The sequence below is a fragment of the Lycorma delicatula genome, chromosome 7, assembly GCF_047948215.1.
Source record: "Lycorma delicatula isolate Av1 chromosome 7, ASM4794821v1, whole genome shotgun sequence".
In the NCBI taxonomy this organism is placed as follows: domain Eukaryota; kingdom Metazoa; phylum Arthropoda; class Insecta; order Hemiptera; family Fulgoridae; genus Lycorma; species Lycorma delicatula.
This window is the reverse complement of record NC_134461.1, coordinates 79980260-79998450: the sequence shown is the minus strand read 5'-3', so window position 1 is coordinate 79998450 and position 18191 is coordinate 79980260. Positions and strand designations below refer to the sequence as shown.

Sequence of the window (18191 nt, the reverse complement as noted above, 5' to 3'; positions counted from 1 at the left end):
ACATTTTATATAATATTTTTAGAAAATTTCTGTTACATCTCGCCTGAAGTATCTTTTTTTATTGTTCTTTTACAAAGGAGTTTTTAATTATTTAAAAGTATAGATATCTAATTAAATAAAATTTTAGAAATAATTTTAAAATAGATCTAATTATTTAAATACAGTTTTTCTAATTATAAACAGGGCAGTTTTTATTTTTGTAATGAAAGACATTTATTTTTTTAATTCATGTATTAATTTTACTTTCCTGGCAAATACAGTTAAAATAGCTATATTAAATGGGAAATATGGTGATCATGTAAAAAATGAGGTATCAGGATTTTGCAAATGTTTATGTTTTAGGGTCCAACTAGTTCACCTGGACTAAAAAAAAACATATGTATGTGCATCATACTGCTTTTGGCCTTGTATATCAGGAATGACCAATCTGATTTTCTTCAAATTTGGCTCAAATATTTCTATACACATGGCATTGATCAAATATTTTTTTCAAAATTCATTCAGGGGGTGTGGGATCACACAACCAATTTTGTGTGTCACAAAAAACCAATTTTGATTTTTCACAGACAGTTTAGAAAAAAATTTACTTTGGAAAATTTATTACCTACATTTCTGCATATAAAAGTATTCAAAAAATCAATCCCCATTTCTTAAAATTGAAATATGTTTTTTTTTTTGTTTTATTTTGCTCAACCCTTTGGTTTTAATATTTTTGGTATTTTATACCTTATATATAGGTTACCAAAGACTACCTACAATTTTTCAATACTATAAATCCTAGACCTAAAACACCTTTAAAGGCCTTTGAAAATTTTTTTGTTCTTGTTATAACTTTATTGGAGGCAGTGTTAGATTTACAGAAAATTTTACTTAAGTAAATTTGTTAAGTTTATTCCTATACATGAATATTTTTAGAAAATTAAAAAAAAATTTGTTCCGCACCTGTAAAAAAATTATATTTTGTGTTTTGTTTTTTATTCAAAATCTTTTAATATTTATTTTTAAAACAATAAATATATTTTTGTCAATTTAAGGGAAATTAAAATTTAAATAGTTTTGGCCATTGTAATAACCCCAGATCTGAAATAAGTACCAATTTTTTTCATTACTATTATAAAAGTTATATTGTCCAGTGAACTGAATCGAAACAAACTTCACAGCTTCATCTATCATCAAGTCAAACCCCACTATCACCTCGCTAGATCACATCTTGAGTTGTAGCTCAGGAACTAATCCTATCACAGGTGACCCCTTGACTGTCAACCATGAAAGGTTTTTTAAGGAATACTTCACCAGCTGAACAAAGAAGGACCAGAGTTCCGAGAAGGCGCAGCTCTCAGATATGGTGGGCTGCCACTTTGAAGATAACATGCAGTCAGAAGCATTGGAATGCCATCACACAGCACATGCTAACAAGAACAATACAAAATCCAAAATCAAACCCAAGTAAATCACCTACACTTCCACAATGTAAACTCACTCGTGCAGACTGGTAAACTAAAAATAATAACCACCCTAATGGACCAACACAAAATTCTTATCGTGGAACTGCAGGAAATATGAAACACTGACCACGACCCTTAGAATTTCAAGAATATAGGTCCTAAAAAGGTGTACCTGGGAAGAGAGTGATGAAAAGTGTCCCACAGTTTCGAACAGGCTTTTTGGTCAGCCTCAAAATAATAAACTGTACAAGAATTTCAGCCATAATCCCCAAGAATCTCAACATTCACACTAAAAGCATCTAATAAAATCTACACTATAATAAACACTCACACTTCCACTAAGAATCTCCAAAAGGTTGTAAAGAAATAGAAAAGTTCTGGGATCTACTTGACCAGACCATAAGTACTATCCACAGAAATCATACTAAAAAACTAATTGGAGACTTCATTGTTTAACTAGGCAGAGCAAAAAGCTACCATGACATCATTGGAAAATGGCCTGCCCAAAAGAGAACAAATGAAAATGGACAGACTCATTTAACTCTGCAGAAACCATAACCTAATCTTAAAATCCACATATTTTAAGAGGAAACCTCAAAAATTCAAATCCTGAAAACACTCTGATTAGACTAAAGGAGAACGGTAACTAGATCATGTCTTCATTGACAAACACCACACAAAGAGATCTACAGTGTAAAAGTTCTTAAGGAGTAGACTGATCTGAGTAGGCTCAGATCACTATGAAGTCAAAATTAAAATTAAATTCACTCCTCAAAAAAACAACAAAATCAAGGCCCTAAAACTAAAAGAAAAACAGACCCTACCTAATTAATCAAGAATGAAAATTACCAAAATAACCCCCCAAAAGAAATAACCATGGATAAACTCAGACTTAGTCAACAACCTTAAACAAATTGCAGAAGAATTAGCCCCAATAAAACCCCATTAAGATAAATCACACATATTAGAACTTCAAAACTTGGAAAATAAAATTGGCCTTAAAATATTATTCAAAAAGACGGAAATTATGCCCCAAACCAACGATGATGTAATACAGAAAACATTTAAGTAAATCTTTCGTAAATAAATCATCTATATTTTCATATTGGTGGTTTCGTATTCATAATGTTCAGTTAATTAAAATTATATTAGCTAGTAATCAAGACTTTTGAGAAATGCAACAAATAAAATTTAAAGTAAGAATAGCTCTTTTTGCTAGGTACAGTGATAAAATTATGAGCACTCCTGAAACGTCAGATAGTTCTTTAGTGGGTGCAGAGAAAAGCACACATGGGATGCCCCCTTATGAAGTAGGTTGAGTATTGTGTTATTAATAAATTGGTAAATATTAGAATAATTAGAATTTATTAAAATAATTATAAAATATATCTTATATCTTACAATAAAAAAAATATATCATGATAAAAAATCTTGTATTGTATCTCTGGCTGTAAACTAATCAACATAATAAAGATTTGTAATTTTAATTTGTATCATACATAAATATAAATTGCTCTTCTTTATATAAAATGGAGGATTTGACTTGGTCCATGTGCTTTCTAGGAATAACCTGAATTTGTCCCTGTCTTGTATTTTTACTCAAGGACCTATTTTTATAATTTTGTAAAGCAAAATTAAAACTTAAATTGACCTAGATCAATTTTATTTTCTGTGCTTCAATTTTGTAGTAGTAATGTAGGTTGTAAAATCTTATAATATTTATTTACTGTATATACTTTCATTTAATATTTAATATAATTTATTAAAATAAAAGGAATCCTTATTGTAATTAAATTAATTGTATATATGTTTTTCTGTTACAGGTATTAAATTTTATTAGATTATCGCTGCCACATACACCACAAAAAGTAAATTTATTGTCTGTTGATCACGTTGGAGATGCAGCTAAAAAGAAATCACGTCATAATTTATCATTACCCATTGATAAAACCTTAAGTGAATTTACTGTGTCTGTATCTGGAAAGAAAGCTACTTTAGGTGTTGTTGATCCTGATGGAGCCCCAGCTGTACCACCGAAAGTGACTTCTTTGCTTAACTTGGAAAATGTTAAGGTTGTTAGTATTAAGGTGAGGTTCAATCTTAATTTTTTTTTTTCATAATAGTATCTTATGTAAATTTATTAAGTGTTATTGTTTTATAAATGTTAGAGATAGGTTTAATTAAGAAGTAATAAAATTCAAATAACATTAATTTATCATTTCTTTATGCTATAATTTAAAATTCTAATTAGATAAGTGCTATTATCAATAATTGTATGATGAATTGCTAATTAATTATTCCAGGAACCTGATCCAGGTCTTTGGACTTTGAAAGTTGGGAGTGATTCACAATATACCGTACGATCAACTGGACTTAGTAGTTCAGATTTTGGTTATGGTTTTTCTTTACAACCTACCAAAAACAAACAAGAAACTTCATTAAGACCTTTAAAAGGTAAAATGCTGAATGATTTATTTATTTATTTATCTTTTATTATATTTTATCTTTTATTTATTTAGTAATTTATTTATATATCTAATACAAATGAACATAATTTATGGTTCTTCATATGTAATTAGTTAGCATTTATTTCTCATTCTGGATCAAAGATCTTTGCTATGCGTTTTGAATTTATGTTTCTCTCTCATGCCATTTACTGAGTTGCTTTTTTGTATAGCCTTGATAACTGTATACATTTCTGCTTTTCTACATTCTTTCTATGGTATTATTTTAGATTTTTCTTTTTTTTACCAAAGGTTTTTTTATCAATCTTTTGGAGATTGTTTAGAACAATCTTAGGGCTACCAAAACATATAATCTAAGGATTCTCTTGCCTATTTGACTCTAGTGGAGCTCCCCAATTTTTATGAAATAGAAACTATGCAGTTAAATTTATTGGTAGCAACAATTTTATATTACACTGTTCACATTGAAATGAGGTAGATCTTTATTATTTCTTTCTTCTCTTTTACTTTCTGTTGGTTGATACCTAAGAAGAGTTGAATGCTTACTTCAAAGAGAATACTTTCATATTATTTTTAAATTATATATTTTAAGTCTAAAATGCCTTTTTTGTTGATTTTCCAGTACTACCTTGATTTACGCGCGCGCGCGTGTAATCTCCAAATAATTAAAAAGAACAAATATTCTTTTCATATTATATGTACATAAATATAATCATTATATATCTTCTGTGCAGAATGGTTAAGAATTAAAAACTAAAATTGTGGTGCCTTGCTAAGATGTGATGACTTGTAAAAAAGGTCTTCTTTGACAATCATTTAAACCACTTTTTTTAATATGACATTAAATCTTTTCTGCATTAATATTGTGAGTTGCAATTTATTTCTTTAAACTCATGGGAATTATAGAGATTACACATAAAAAATACCCCATTTTTCACATGTTTTTGAGGAAGTATAATAATTTTAATGTTCTCTAACTTTGTTAAGAAATATCTTAATAAAGGTATTTAGGTATATTTAAAAACAGATTTTTATCTTCATTAAGAGCGCATATTAAGAAAAAAATGTCTAATCTTTGGTTAGCAGTATGTTGGCCATTTAAGATAATTGTTACTCTGCTTTTCAGTAAACAGTACAGGAAATTGTTTTTTTTTACTGAACTTTGCTTTATATAAATATATTTAATAAACAATGATTTGGAAAACAGATTACTTTCCATTAAAACTGTTGAAAATGTTGGAAATCTGTTTAAAAAGAGTGCTGTCATTTTTCATGAGATACTTCCATTACTGACATATATATATGAACACAATGAACACTTTTTATGGGGAAGTACAAGAAAGTCAAGTAAAATACTTTAAAACATGAATTAAAATCTATAGATTTATGTAGAGAATCTAGCCTTTCATTAATTTTAATGCAAATTATACAAATTTTAATATTTAATTTAGCACCTGCAGTTTGCTTAAATAATAAAACAGTATTTTATTATTGTTGAACAATTTTCTTTAAAGTGTAGATATCTGCATTTGCTACTCTTTTCATATTTTTAATTTTATACTATTTTATTTTCAGGAGCCCCTTCATGTTTGTTGATTTGGGCTACAGAACCTAAAGAATTAGATAAATTTAAAAAAGTTGAGTTGATTGGTCTTAATGGTAAAGTTTATGATACTTTATCTTTAGAACCAGTTGAAGGTGAAGCAGGAATGTACAGAACAAAATCTTTCTTACCACCAGATGAATTTTTCTATCTTACTGTGAGTAAATTTATTTATAATTAATTTAACTAAATTAAAAACTTAAAAAGTTCATTATTTAAATAATGTAGTATAGAGTCTCACTGAAATGCTATTACTGACTCTGATGATGCGTGCTGAACTCACAGTGATTTGATTAGGTTGAATGTTTCTAATATTCAAGTTATAAAAAAAAATATTCTTTATGCTCTATATATACTTTTCATGTGGAAAATATTTTTTTTATACACCTTGAAAAATGTGTGCTTGTGATAGTGTAAAACTAGTAAAAGTTGGTTGTTTTATACAGATTTGAATACTAGACAGTGGATACCGATGTACTTTGGTAGATGGGATTCAATTAACCACACATCGTAGGAATGGACCATCTCATTTACATTATTACATCATTGTTATTTACATCTCACTTATATGTCATACATATCATCCTCATCTCATTTACCATGGAGAGAGGTTGCTTATTGTTCACTAGTTGAATATTGAGAGTGCAATGTATACGATAGGAAATATTAAAAAAATCTAATGTGGGCATCACATGACTTCCTTGTACGCCTAATAAATTACATATACACATTTTTTTTTAAATGAAAAGTACATAAAATTTTATTTCAGTAATAACTTTTTATTTTTTTCATTTTTTTATTTTATTGAATTTTTGGTCCAGTCAATTGCCATCAAAAGGAGAGGTGCACAACTACATGTTACAACAGTCCTAAACCCAACATTTCAACATCCTGTGGCTAATCGTTATTTGAGTTACGCGAGATACATATGTATGTGCAGATGTCACGCTGAAACTAGTCAAAATGGATTCAGGAGTGGTCAAATGGATATTTCCATTGAAATCTGAAAACTGAAAATTTTCACGATCACAATACTTCCTTTACTTTCTAGAAGGAAGTAAAAAAGGATAAACCACATTCTGTTTAGCTGATTAATGAAATATTTTTAATTGAAATTAAATAAAATGATATAATTTTATTCTCTTCTTTTTTTTTTAATAAAAAATATACATTTTTTAATAAATAATTCCAATTTTGTATTCCATATTTTTTTCTTACAAGTGAATTTTATGAAGTGAAAAAGTTTTGAAGTTTTTTGTTTCTTTCAAAATATCAATTTTTTTAAATTGTTATTAGTTACTCCATAAATTTACTACCAAATTAAAAAATTTGAAATCTGATAAAGAATTGAAAAATTATTATTTTTTAACTTTTAGGTAAGTTTTTAGATAGATTTTATTATTTTTAAAATAACTTTATAAATTTGTTATTATCATATTTATTAAAAATATGGGTAGGTTTACAAAAAAATGTTGATTGAATGTATAAAATCCATTAATGAAACAAAAAGATAGGAACGCTAAATCTGGGAAAATTAAGAAAACAGTGCAAAGAAATAAATAGACTGTCAATGCCAAACTGTGAGCTAAGGATATCTAGAATGCAGAAATATTTCTTAGTATTCTTTTACTTAAAGTTTAATTAAGTTATTCAATCATTTTTATATTTTTTGTGGCTTGATGAATTAATTCACCATAAAAGCTTGTACGTAGGAATATGGAAATGGAAATTTGTAGTGTATGAAAAATTCTGTACCTGACCAGGATTTGAACACGAGACCTCCAAATGAATGGCTGAGATATGATCATTCCACCACAGAGATTAGTGGATTATTAATTAATGTAATTACTTTTAAACATTAAAATAAGATCAGACCCTGCATTATAACCTTTCAACGATCCACTACTAAACGATGAATGTGACAAAAATATCTTCAAATTCATCAACATAAAAAGTTAATTATTTCTTAAATTAAATCTTCCACTTAGATTATCTAATTAAAAGTTACAGTGGCATAATCAAGGAACATCCTATACAAGATAACAAAATAATAATTGAAAATGATTCATCTAATGAAGAGGAAGCCCTGAACATACCTACAAAAAGAACATTGGGTCAAACTGAGACAAAAGAAGAGTAGAGAATATACAGAAGTATCAAAGTAGATATAAAATACAAGTAGTGAAATTTTCTGATAAATGTATGCTGTTTATTTTAACTTTGTTTAGAAAATTGGTCCTTAATATTGTAATGTTTTGACTTTTTTGTAGTTTATCAAAAATGCAAGAAAAGATAATTTTTAATAATTGAATGCTATGGTGATTTACATTAAAAATTTCTACAAAAACTGGTTTAGTACTGAGATTTTTTTATAACTGCGATTTGGTGATTGACATTTTAAATTTATTCACTCTCTTCAGTTTTTAGAACCCAACTCCCTAGGGAGTAATGTGTGTAGAATTCTCTGAAATATTCTGTCGTATGTTCTTGGTTTAAATAAATATACTATTTGTGAGTAGTTAGCTAGGTGTGTTGTTATTACTAAGCAGAAAGATAAATAGAGAGGAGAGAAAATGGATATCATTATTGGAACATCTTTGGTAGTCATAAAACAATATTAGGTTTGGTTTTTTAAGAATATGACATACCTTTCTGTCCCAAACTTACATTAAATAATACACTTTTGCTAATCAATATTTTACATATAGTATCTATTTCTGTGTATAAGTAATGAGTGATTGGTTATTGTGGCAATTCCACACAAATATTTTACAGATGTGTTGTTAAAAGTAATATTTCATAACAATAATGTCAAATAAAGTATTATTTAACTTTTTATTGATTTCAGGTGCATGGAGTTAGCACTGATGGCCATGATTTTAAAAGAATTACTCCCACAGCTGTAACATCAGTTAAACCTGGTAGGCTATTGTAGCTTTTCTCAAAAAATCTAAAATATAAGTTAAGGACAAAACTGGAATTTATAAGTTTATTGTATACTATTACGATAAAACCTGAATGACCTTTTATTCGTAATGAGTAACAATAAAAGAGGAAATAATTTTCAATTTTTATAGTATAAGGGTAAAAATGTTTGGTTCAAGAAGCCCAGAAAATTGTTTTTCAAAATGTATAAGTACACTTACTTGTAATTATTAAAATATAATTTAATTACATTTTATGATACCTTCTAGAGAGTATCTTTATCTTAGAATATTGAGTTTGTTGAAATTTAAAAAATTGTTATATAAATCATTCTAAAATTTAAAAAAAATTATTTTTCTTTAATTAAAGAATAAATAAAAAAAATCTGATGTAGACACCATATGAATTCCTTGTATGCCTATTAAATTACATATACACATTTTTTTACAATCAGAGGTTAATAATTATTAATAAATCTATATATTTAAATTTAAAAAAAAAATGTTAAAAAAAGGAGATGAAATCGGATTTGAACCTATGTGTATTTTCCTTGTAAGATCCAAATATTTCATTAATTAAAATTTTATTTTTGGTATAACTCTGGAACCAATGAAAATAAGTACCACTTATGATATATCGTTGAAAGCTCTCAATGAGGGCTTATTTTTAAGCCCTCATACAGTTATGAAAAAGTCCAAAATCCAAATCTTTTGGATTTTGGGCTTTTTTGGACACTTTTGGTTCAGTTGATTGCAGTCAAAAGGGGAAGTGCACAGTCCTAAATCTAAAATTTCAACATCCTATGGTCAATCGTTCTTGAGTTACGCGAGATACAGATGTCACGCTGAAACTGGTCAAAATGGATTCAGGTATGGTCAAAATGGATATTTCCATTGAAATCTGTAAACTGAAATTTTTCGTGATCACAATACTTCCTCTACTTCATACAAGGAAGTAATAAATGAGAAATTAGTAATGTTGTGAGGTTAATAATAATAATTTTTTTCTTTATCATGGAGATAGGGTTTATCTAACTATGATAGGGTTGAATATGATGCCATGTTATATTTTTGTTTCTTTAAACTCTTCTGTAATAAATAGCATAATTTTCTCAGGACGAGAATTGCTATCAGAATTTTATAAATTTATCTGTTGGAAGGGAAATTAGATGAAACAATCTTAACAAATGCTGATAAAAATTTAATTTACAGAACGAGCAGGTGTAATTGCTTCATCCCCAGTTCAAGGACACGTTAATGAACCAGTAAAACTTACCTGCTATGTTAAATCATTGCTGCCATTTGATGTACGTTGGTTCAAAGATGGAATTAAAATTGGGAAGCCACATCATTATTTGTAAGTATTTCATTTTCTTATAGTTTGTATTTCATATTAATTATTTTTCATATTATTCACAGTAGAACAAAAAAAAATTTCTCCTAAGAATGAGAAGAAAACAGTTGTATAAAGTAAATCGCGAAGAGAAAAACCCCGTTTGAAAAAAGATTTTATCGGATCGCGTTAATTAGTTATTAACGAACGATTAAAGTTAAAACTTTTTTGACTGTCAACCATATGATTTTTTGATATGTGTGTATTGGAAATTGTATACAGAATATGAATTTCTGAAAATTATATAAAAAAAAGAAAACAAGAAGAATATTATTGTCTGAAAATTAAATAAATAAATAAATCGAGAAAAGGTGAAATCGGGAAATACCTTCAAACAAGTGTTAACGATAAGCTATAAGGGGTAATAAACAGCGGTTTGCCGTAGCATTGTTGTTACCTTTTATTGTAGGGATTACGGCGGCCCAACAATGCTACGGCAAACCGCTGTTTATTACCCCTTAGGTATTTACCGATTTCACCTTTTCTCGATTTATTTATTTATTTTTCAGACATCAATATTCTTCTTGTTTTCTTTTTTGTTATGTAATTTTCAGAAATTCATATTCTGTATAAAATTTCCAATACACACATATCAAAAAATCATATGGTTGACAGTCAAAAAATTTTTAACTTTAATCGTTAATAACTAATTAATGCAATCCGATAAAATCTTTTTTCAAACGGAGTTTATCTCTTCGCGATTTACTCTATACAACCGTTCTCATCTCAGTTTTAGGAGAAAATCTATGTATCACTGTGTTTATTATTGTTATTATTATTATTATTAATTATTTCATATTATTTATATGGTGTTAAGATATTAAAGAATGCAAAGTTTTAATGAATAATCTTGTCTGAATGCTAATTATATTACAGAACTTGTTTAATATAAAATTATTATTATTATTTCTATGCACAGTTAAGTGTACTCTAGAGATACAAATAGAGTCCGATAATAAATCTTGCACTGTTGCCATGTTTTGACATCATGAAACAAGAATAGCTTTGCTTAATAATATTATCAGGACAGGATAATCCTTATATAATCTTGTTCCATTCTAACTTGGACTGAACTGACTGTGAGATTTTTCTTTTGTCAGTCATTTGGCTGCGTTTGATAGTATTCGTCTTGATTCCTTTTCTGCATCAATCTTTTATCCTCAATATAATTACTACTTGTAACATGCTCAGTTATCTGTTTTATTTATTCTAATTGTTGTTTTTCCTTATAATTTTTACTTTTTACATATCTTTATTATCAAATTAAATTAATTATTCCTAGATGTATCAACATATACGTCAACGTAACCGATCTAATACACTTCTTTATAAGATTTTGCCATGAATTTCTTTTCTCGTTAACTTATATTAAGACTACTTGTTTTTTACTTGATCCTCCCGTCGAATTTTCATTATCCTTCTATAATACCTCATTTCAAAGATTTCAATTCTTTTTCTTTATGTTTTTCCTGATGTTCATGAGTGTTTACCTTAACCATTACGTACCATAAAAGTTCTTAAAGAATACATTTCTAATCTATATTTTATACTAGTAGGCTTCAAAAAAGCTTTCCTTGCTTATGCCAGTATGATTTTGATCTTTATTATATTCTTGCCAGCCTTTGTAATTTTACTACCTAAATAACAAAATTCTGCAACTGCTAGTAAATGATAATCCCGTATCATATGTTTAATCCTTTGTTACACTTCTTTCTGTCAAATTTCATTATCTTTGTTTTATTCTTATTTATTTTCAAATTTAGTTTATCACCCAGCAATAAATTGAAGCTGTTCAGGATTTTTTTAACTCATTTCTGGTTTCTGCCAAAAGAACACTATCATCAGCAGACCTCAACATATTTCTCCTTTCTCTCAGGCAATCTCACTACTCTTTAATTTATAATCTTGTACTGCTTCTTCTGTACATAGGCTTCAAGTTGACAAACAATGGGAACAGATTAAATCCTTGCCTCACTTCTTGAGACAATGCTTTATCCTTAGTCCAATTATTATTTATCTTCTTGGTATTGAGACAGTACTAGCATTAGCAACAATAGTTTTTAAATTCATTTGAAAGTAACTAACTATATTTTTACCTAGGATATAAATTTTTGCATAAAACATGTTCAATAATATTGTTACAATCATCTGATAGAGGAATAAATTATTTAGATGTGAATGCTGCATATATGCACATATTTACTTATCTCACACATAATTATGTATTTTACATACGATGAAGACAAATAATAGAAAAACTTCAATATAAAAGTGACTGAAGTACACTTCTATGACTGGAGAAAGTTTGCACTAAAGTTGCTGTATTCTAATTTAGGAGAATGGAAATTTATAGCTTAAATTTTTAAAACACCTTTGCTTTCTAAGTGTATGAAAAAGGTACCATAAACCATAAATACTTTGTGTCCTGCATATTTGGTTTAATTTTTATTTGAGCAATATTTAACTGAAAAAATTATATAATCTATACATAATAGCTTAATGAAGTTATTCAGCTTTGTATTGATTTATTTAGAAAAATAAAAGTTAGAAACTGAGGATAAGGTAATAGCACAACTGCAGCATGTAAACTCTGTAATAATTCAGACTAATACTAATCCCTTACCTGCTTTAATTTCTGTATAATATAAGCTATTTTAGTTAATATATTAATTAATAGCTATTAATTAATATAAATATATTTATAATATATAGCTATAGGTTCTTCCTTTTTTGCATTTGGGTAGAAAAATGTTAAAAATATTTTTGTTTTGTATTTATCTGAATAAAATTAAAATATTTATTGTCTTCTTATTATTGCTTGTACTAAACTCATTTTTTGTTTTCATACACATAGAAATTGCATTTTAAATCTCATAAATATATAGCTAATACAATAATCTTACATATACTTTGTATATGGGAGTGTGCATGCAAACCAAACAAAATAGAATAAATAATGTGATTCATCTCAGATCCCCAGACAAAAGAAGAATGTTGATACAACCTTCAACAGAGAAAATCTTCAAGCCAACAGAAGTTCTGAGGAAAGGAACAATCTAATCATCATGACATACAAAGTAGCATAAGTTATATAAGTGAAGTGAATGTTAAATTACACTAGTTGCATACTAAAAGAAAATGTTTAATACTGAAACACTAATATGTAAATTTAAACCTATTTTTAAATTGAATCATAAAATGAAAACAGATTTTTTTCCTTAGATTTTTATTTTTGACCCTTCAAAAATAGCAGGAAAATTTTCATTTTATGATCGCAGAGTTGTGTAAGTTGTGAATTTGAATTTGAATTACACAAAATTTGTGTAATTTTGTGTAATCTGAATCATGTTTTAAGTACTTCTTTGTAATAACTATGATTTCTTAATTGACAAAAGTAAATAAAATGTAAATTTTTATCTATATTTTGCAGAAATTGGTGTCTAACTGAAAAAATATTTTTTATTTTATATACTGAGAAGTCTTCCCTTCATAAAAATCAGTATTACCCTTATTGATTCATCCCATGATAATGTTATTCTATTTGTAATATCTTGATGGAATCTTTACCCTTCTTTTATTTCTGTTTAGCCTCTGGAAATTACCATTCAGGTATTACTTCAGAGGATGAATGAGGCTGATATATATGAGTGTAAATGAAGTGTAGTCTTATACAGTCTCAGTTCGACCATTCTTGAGATGTGTGGTTAATTGAAACCCAACCACCAAAGAACACTGGAATCCACGATCTAGTATTCAAATCCTTATAAAACTGCCTTTACTCGGACTTGAACGCTGGAACTCTTGACTTCCAGATCAGCTGATTTGGGAAGACGCGTTCACCACCAGACCAACCCAGCAGGTGGAATCTTTACCCTTGTTTATTGCTAACAGCACCCAGTTTAAAGGGGAAAAGTCAAGATGAGAATGTAAAAAAATTAATTCTCAATGACATAATCTAGCTTTGATTTTTGTAATTTGCTGAAAGTTTCTCTATTAACAGATTGCTATTTTCAATTTCTTAGTTCAAAAAAAAACTTGAACAATGTCTGAGTGATTTCCATGCTGTTAGACCTTAGGATTCAATTTGCTATCAACTATACAGTCATGTATTAATTTCTGTTCAGGCTCAATGAATATAATCTCTTTCAAATTAGAATCACTTAATCATGAATAAATCTGTGTTGAATATTTACAGTTTTCCCAATTGTTATCTATTGGTTTCACACAAATTTTTTATTAGTCTTAGTTTTAAATATAAACACTTAAAATAATTTGTGAGGCTCAACAAGAGGAGGCTTAACTTTTTGTTGACCTGGAGTGAAATTATCTCTTTTTTGTAGACTTCAACTAAATAATGTTGATTGATAACATGACTGTCCTGTAAACAAAAGAAATAACACTTGTGATTTTTGTAAAACCACTCTGTAGACCAAGAAGCCCAGTAACCTTCAGGTCACCATAGATTCATTATAAGTGTTCGTACTTAACACCATTCCAATAACTGATATGCTTTCACATGTTTTGCTCATTTCTATATCATGAGTTGCCACTTTAGAGGAAAGCTTATTTGAATTATGCAACAACAGTGTTTTTAAACTTTTTTGTAATTAGTATAAATAAACTCCAATAATGCCCAGGCCAAACATTAGCCAATTAATATCACAAAGGATCAAATGAGCCATCCATTAAGTCTTTCATTAAATTTAGGTTTCTTTTTTCCACAGTAAAAAATTGTGGTATGTTTTTTAAATAAAGTTAACTGAAGCATGAACCTAGGAGTTCTGCTTGTTGTTTTGCCAAATACCAGTTAAGGATTAAATCATTGAATTATGCTTGTGTGATGAGATGTAGTTGAGTATTTTTTCTTCCGTTATGAATGTTTTAGGTTGCGAAGTTTATGCTTTACATTAATGTCAAAACCATCATCAGAATCAGAAATTTTTTTTGAGTATGTTTGTCATACTTAATGAGTCCAAAATCAGTTTGTAAGATAGATTCACTTCTAATTTTTTTTAAGACATGCTACTAGCTACTGCTTAGATCACTATAAATTTCCATTGAATACATTTAGTTCCTTTTGCTGTGGTTTTTTTATGATGATTAGCAATGAGAATTATTTAAAAATATAAACTTTATAACAACAAACCAAATCAAATTTTACAATAAAATGTATTTAATACTGTACTTGTTTTATAAATATTTTTAAGCACTTTTCTGACTTCATTTACCATAACTGAATATGTTAGCCAAGATAATTGAAAATGTTTTTTATTACAACCTTTTTTTTGGTTTACTGTTACAGAAATCTATATTTTAAAATAATATGTTTATTTCTTTCAAAATTCAGAAAAATTTTATTTAATAAATTATTAATTTATTTTTTTCTCATTTAAGCTAGCTTACAATCATTAATATTTGTTTATTGAGAGATGTCAGATGTAATTTAATAAATAAGAAGTTGAATTAAATTGTTAAATAAGTAATAAATAAGAGGAAACTTTATACAACATGTAAAGTTGTAAAGGTTCCTCTAATTTATAAAGTTTACCATCATGATTGTTTAAGAAAATGTTTTTGTTACATTACTATTAATGTAGCTGCTGTGTGTGTGTATATATATATATATATATATCTTTTTTGACTATTTTTTATTTCAGACAAACTGCATATGTTAATTTGGATTTGCCTTCGGTTTCAAAACGTGATGAGGGATTGTATGTGTGTAAGATTAACAACTCCGCTGGTTTTTCATACAGACAAATAAAATTGACTGTTAAAGGTATATTTATAGTTATTAAATTGTTTTTTTAACTTTTATTATGATTATATATTTTACATTCATATATTCTGAAAATTGCTTGTTTGGGTGATAAAACCTTAAACTTAAATATGAAAGATCTTGTAGATATTTGTGTATCTGTTTGGAAAATGCATTTCAAAAATACTTCTAATGTTACTGTCCATAGCAATTGGTGATAAGAAAGTCTTCTTCCTTTATACAATAAAACCATCTTCTGCTTGGTTTCTTTCTAGCATATTTCAAGTTTCTCTTCTTCCATAGTATTCTCTGTAAGAATCCCAAACCATCTTAGTATTGTTCAATTCTCTCCTACAGAGTTGTACATGCTAGCTCTTTATTCCCATGTTTCTTCTTCTCTTTTCTACTATACTTCTTAAAATCTTCATCTCAGTCACCTGTTTTTTAATATCTTCTCTTTATTTAGTCACCCAAGATTTTGAACTATATGTTAGAAGAGGAACTAACTGATGAATATTGCCTGATTGAATTTCATTGGTATTTCCTTATTCTATAAGGTCCAGCAGAAATAACTACCATTTGAAATGTAAATAAAGTAGACAGAAGAAAATTATAAAAAAAGTTAAATATATTCTTCAAGAACAGTGCTTGCCATATATTTTCACTTACCTTTTATTAATTTTAAAAATTTGTTGTTCACATGCCGACCTTCTCTGTCTATGCAGGTCTTTAACCTCTCCCTTAAATTCCACATTACTTTTCTTGATTTGTTGATGGATAGCAGCTTTTAAATGATCGAGGGTTCTTGGCTTCTGTTTAAAAATTTCAGCCTTTAGCTGTTACCAGAGAAAAAAACCACATACTGCAAGATTGGGTGACATGCATGCCATGGGATATCGTTGTGAAATAAGACATCCGGGAAACATTTCTCTGAGGAAATTCATTGACTTTTCACTGTGTGAGCAGTGGCCCCATCTTGCTGTACCATAAATTTTCAGCTTGATTTCCGAGTTCATTAAGTCTTGGTAGCAAGAAGTTGCGTAACATTTTTACATAATGAACGGAAATTAGTGTAACTGATTGCCTTTCTTCCTCAAAAAAGCATGGCCTTGTTAATCCTGATTCAGCAACTGCACACAAAACTGCAACACCCTCGGAGTGGAGAAGGTGCTCATGAAGTTGTAGGGGATTATTTTCTGCCCAATATAAAACGTTTTATTTGTTTACACAATTCGATAAATGAAAATGGGCTTCACCATTTGAAAGCACAATCGAGTTCACTGGAGCATTTTCCAGAATAGCCTGACAAGAAGCAACATGGCGAATCCAGTCACGTTCATTTAGCTGCTAACAACCATAATTTTGTAAGGATGAAACTAACATATATTTATTTTGTTCTATTCTTACATATAGTTCAAAATCTTGGGTGACTAAATAAAGAGAAGATATTAAAATACAGATGACTGAGATGAAGTTTTTAAGAAGTGTAGTAGAAAAGAGAAGAAGAAACATGGGAATAAAAGAAGTGCAGAGAATGCCAAGTCGGTGTGTAAAATTCTCCTTACAGTCTGAACAGAAATTTGTAATGCAGCATTGTGTTAAGAGCTGAATGACATGGAGATTGTGTAACAACTGCTTGTCTACTGCTTCAATATTTTCACATATTCAAATGCTTTGTGACCTACCTGTCGTCAAAGCTGAATTGGTAGTTCTAAAATTGGACATTCATAACTGAATTGTCTTCTTTTTGGGTACCACGACGTGACAACCTAGCCAAAAGTGTGAATGAAATAATTACTGTGTAGATAACGAATAACCATTTTTAAAATACATTTCAATAACGAAATCATGATGCTCACAACTCCATGCCATGGTTGTAAATGAAATGGCAAAACATCTACTACAAAATGGTGTACCAACAGCATGCCCTGTACTGTTAGCACTCCACCATTAGTGGTGGGAAATCTGGGAGTTATTTCTGCTGGACTCAGTAAATTAAACTTTTAACACTTAGGTAAACCTCTCATGCACTCTGGTACTCATTATTAATTTACCAACTGATCTTTCCATTTTTATGTATTTTGCTCCTTAAATATCTAAAAATGTTTACGGTTTCTATTGTTTCTTCTTGAGTTTGCAGATTGCCTTTTCCATTTTGATCATTTCTTGTCAGTATTAATGTTGTGCCTTTCTCTGTCCTAGTTTGCACCACCTCTTTCCTTTATTTTCAATAAGCAGTAAGGTAATTTTTGATTATATCAATTTCTCCTAAAATAACAATGTCATTAATAAATTTTCATGTTCCTGTTTCGTGGTTTTCTATTTTCCTCCTCCACCTCCTTATAGAAATATATATTTCAGTATTTACCACTGTTTGTATTCCTTACCATGCTTTTCCTGTTTTTTTTTTTGTTTACACACTCCTATGGACTATAGCAACCATCTTTGTTTGTTTTACTTGTGAATAATATATAATTTGATTCTCTTAGTTTGTTTATTTGTGTGTTTTTTACTATTTATGCCTAAATGAGGCAATTTAAGCACATTTTTCTACAATAAGTATAATAACTCATACTATACTATTTTACCTTTATGTCTTATAG

The 18191-nt window shown here is 28.4% G+C and overlaps 1 protein-coding gene across 4 annotated transcripts in view; it reads left to right on the top strand.

Moving 5' to 3' along the window:
* LOC142328475 (hemicentin-1-like) overlaps window positions 1-18191 on the top strand; it is a 187151-nt gene that overhangs the window by 30744 nt on the left and 138216 nt on the right. For all 4 annotated transcript variants that reach the window (XM_075372293.1, XM_075372292.1, XM_075372290.1 and 1 more), the window contains exons 4-9: window positions 3269-3532; window positions 3749-3899; window positions 5486-5670; window positions 8362-8434; window positions 9650-9794; window positions 15488-15609. In XM_075372293.1, coding sequence (XP_075228408.1) covers window positions 3269-3532; window positions 3749-3899; window positions 5486-5670; window positions 8362-8434; window positions 9650-9794; window positions 15488-15609 — 940 coding nt within the window. The remainder of the gene's footprint in view (window positions 1-3268; window positions 3533-3748; window positions 3900-5485; window positions 5671-8361; window positions 8435-9649; window positions 9795-15487; window positions 15610-18191) is intronic.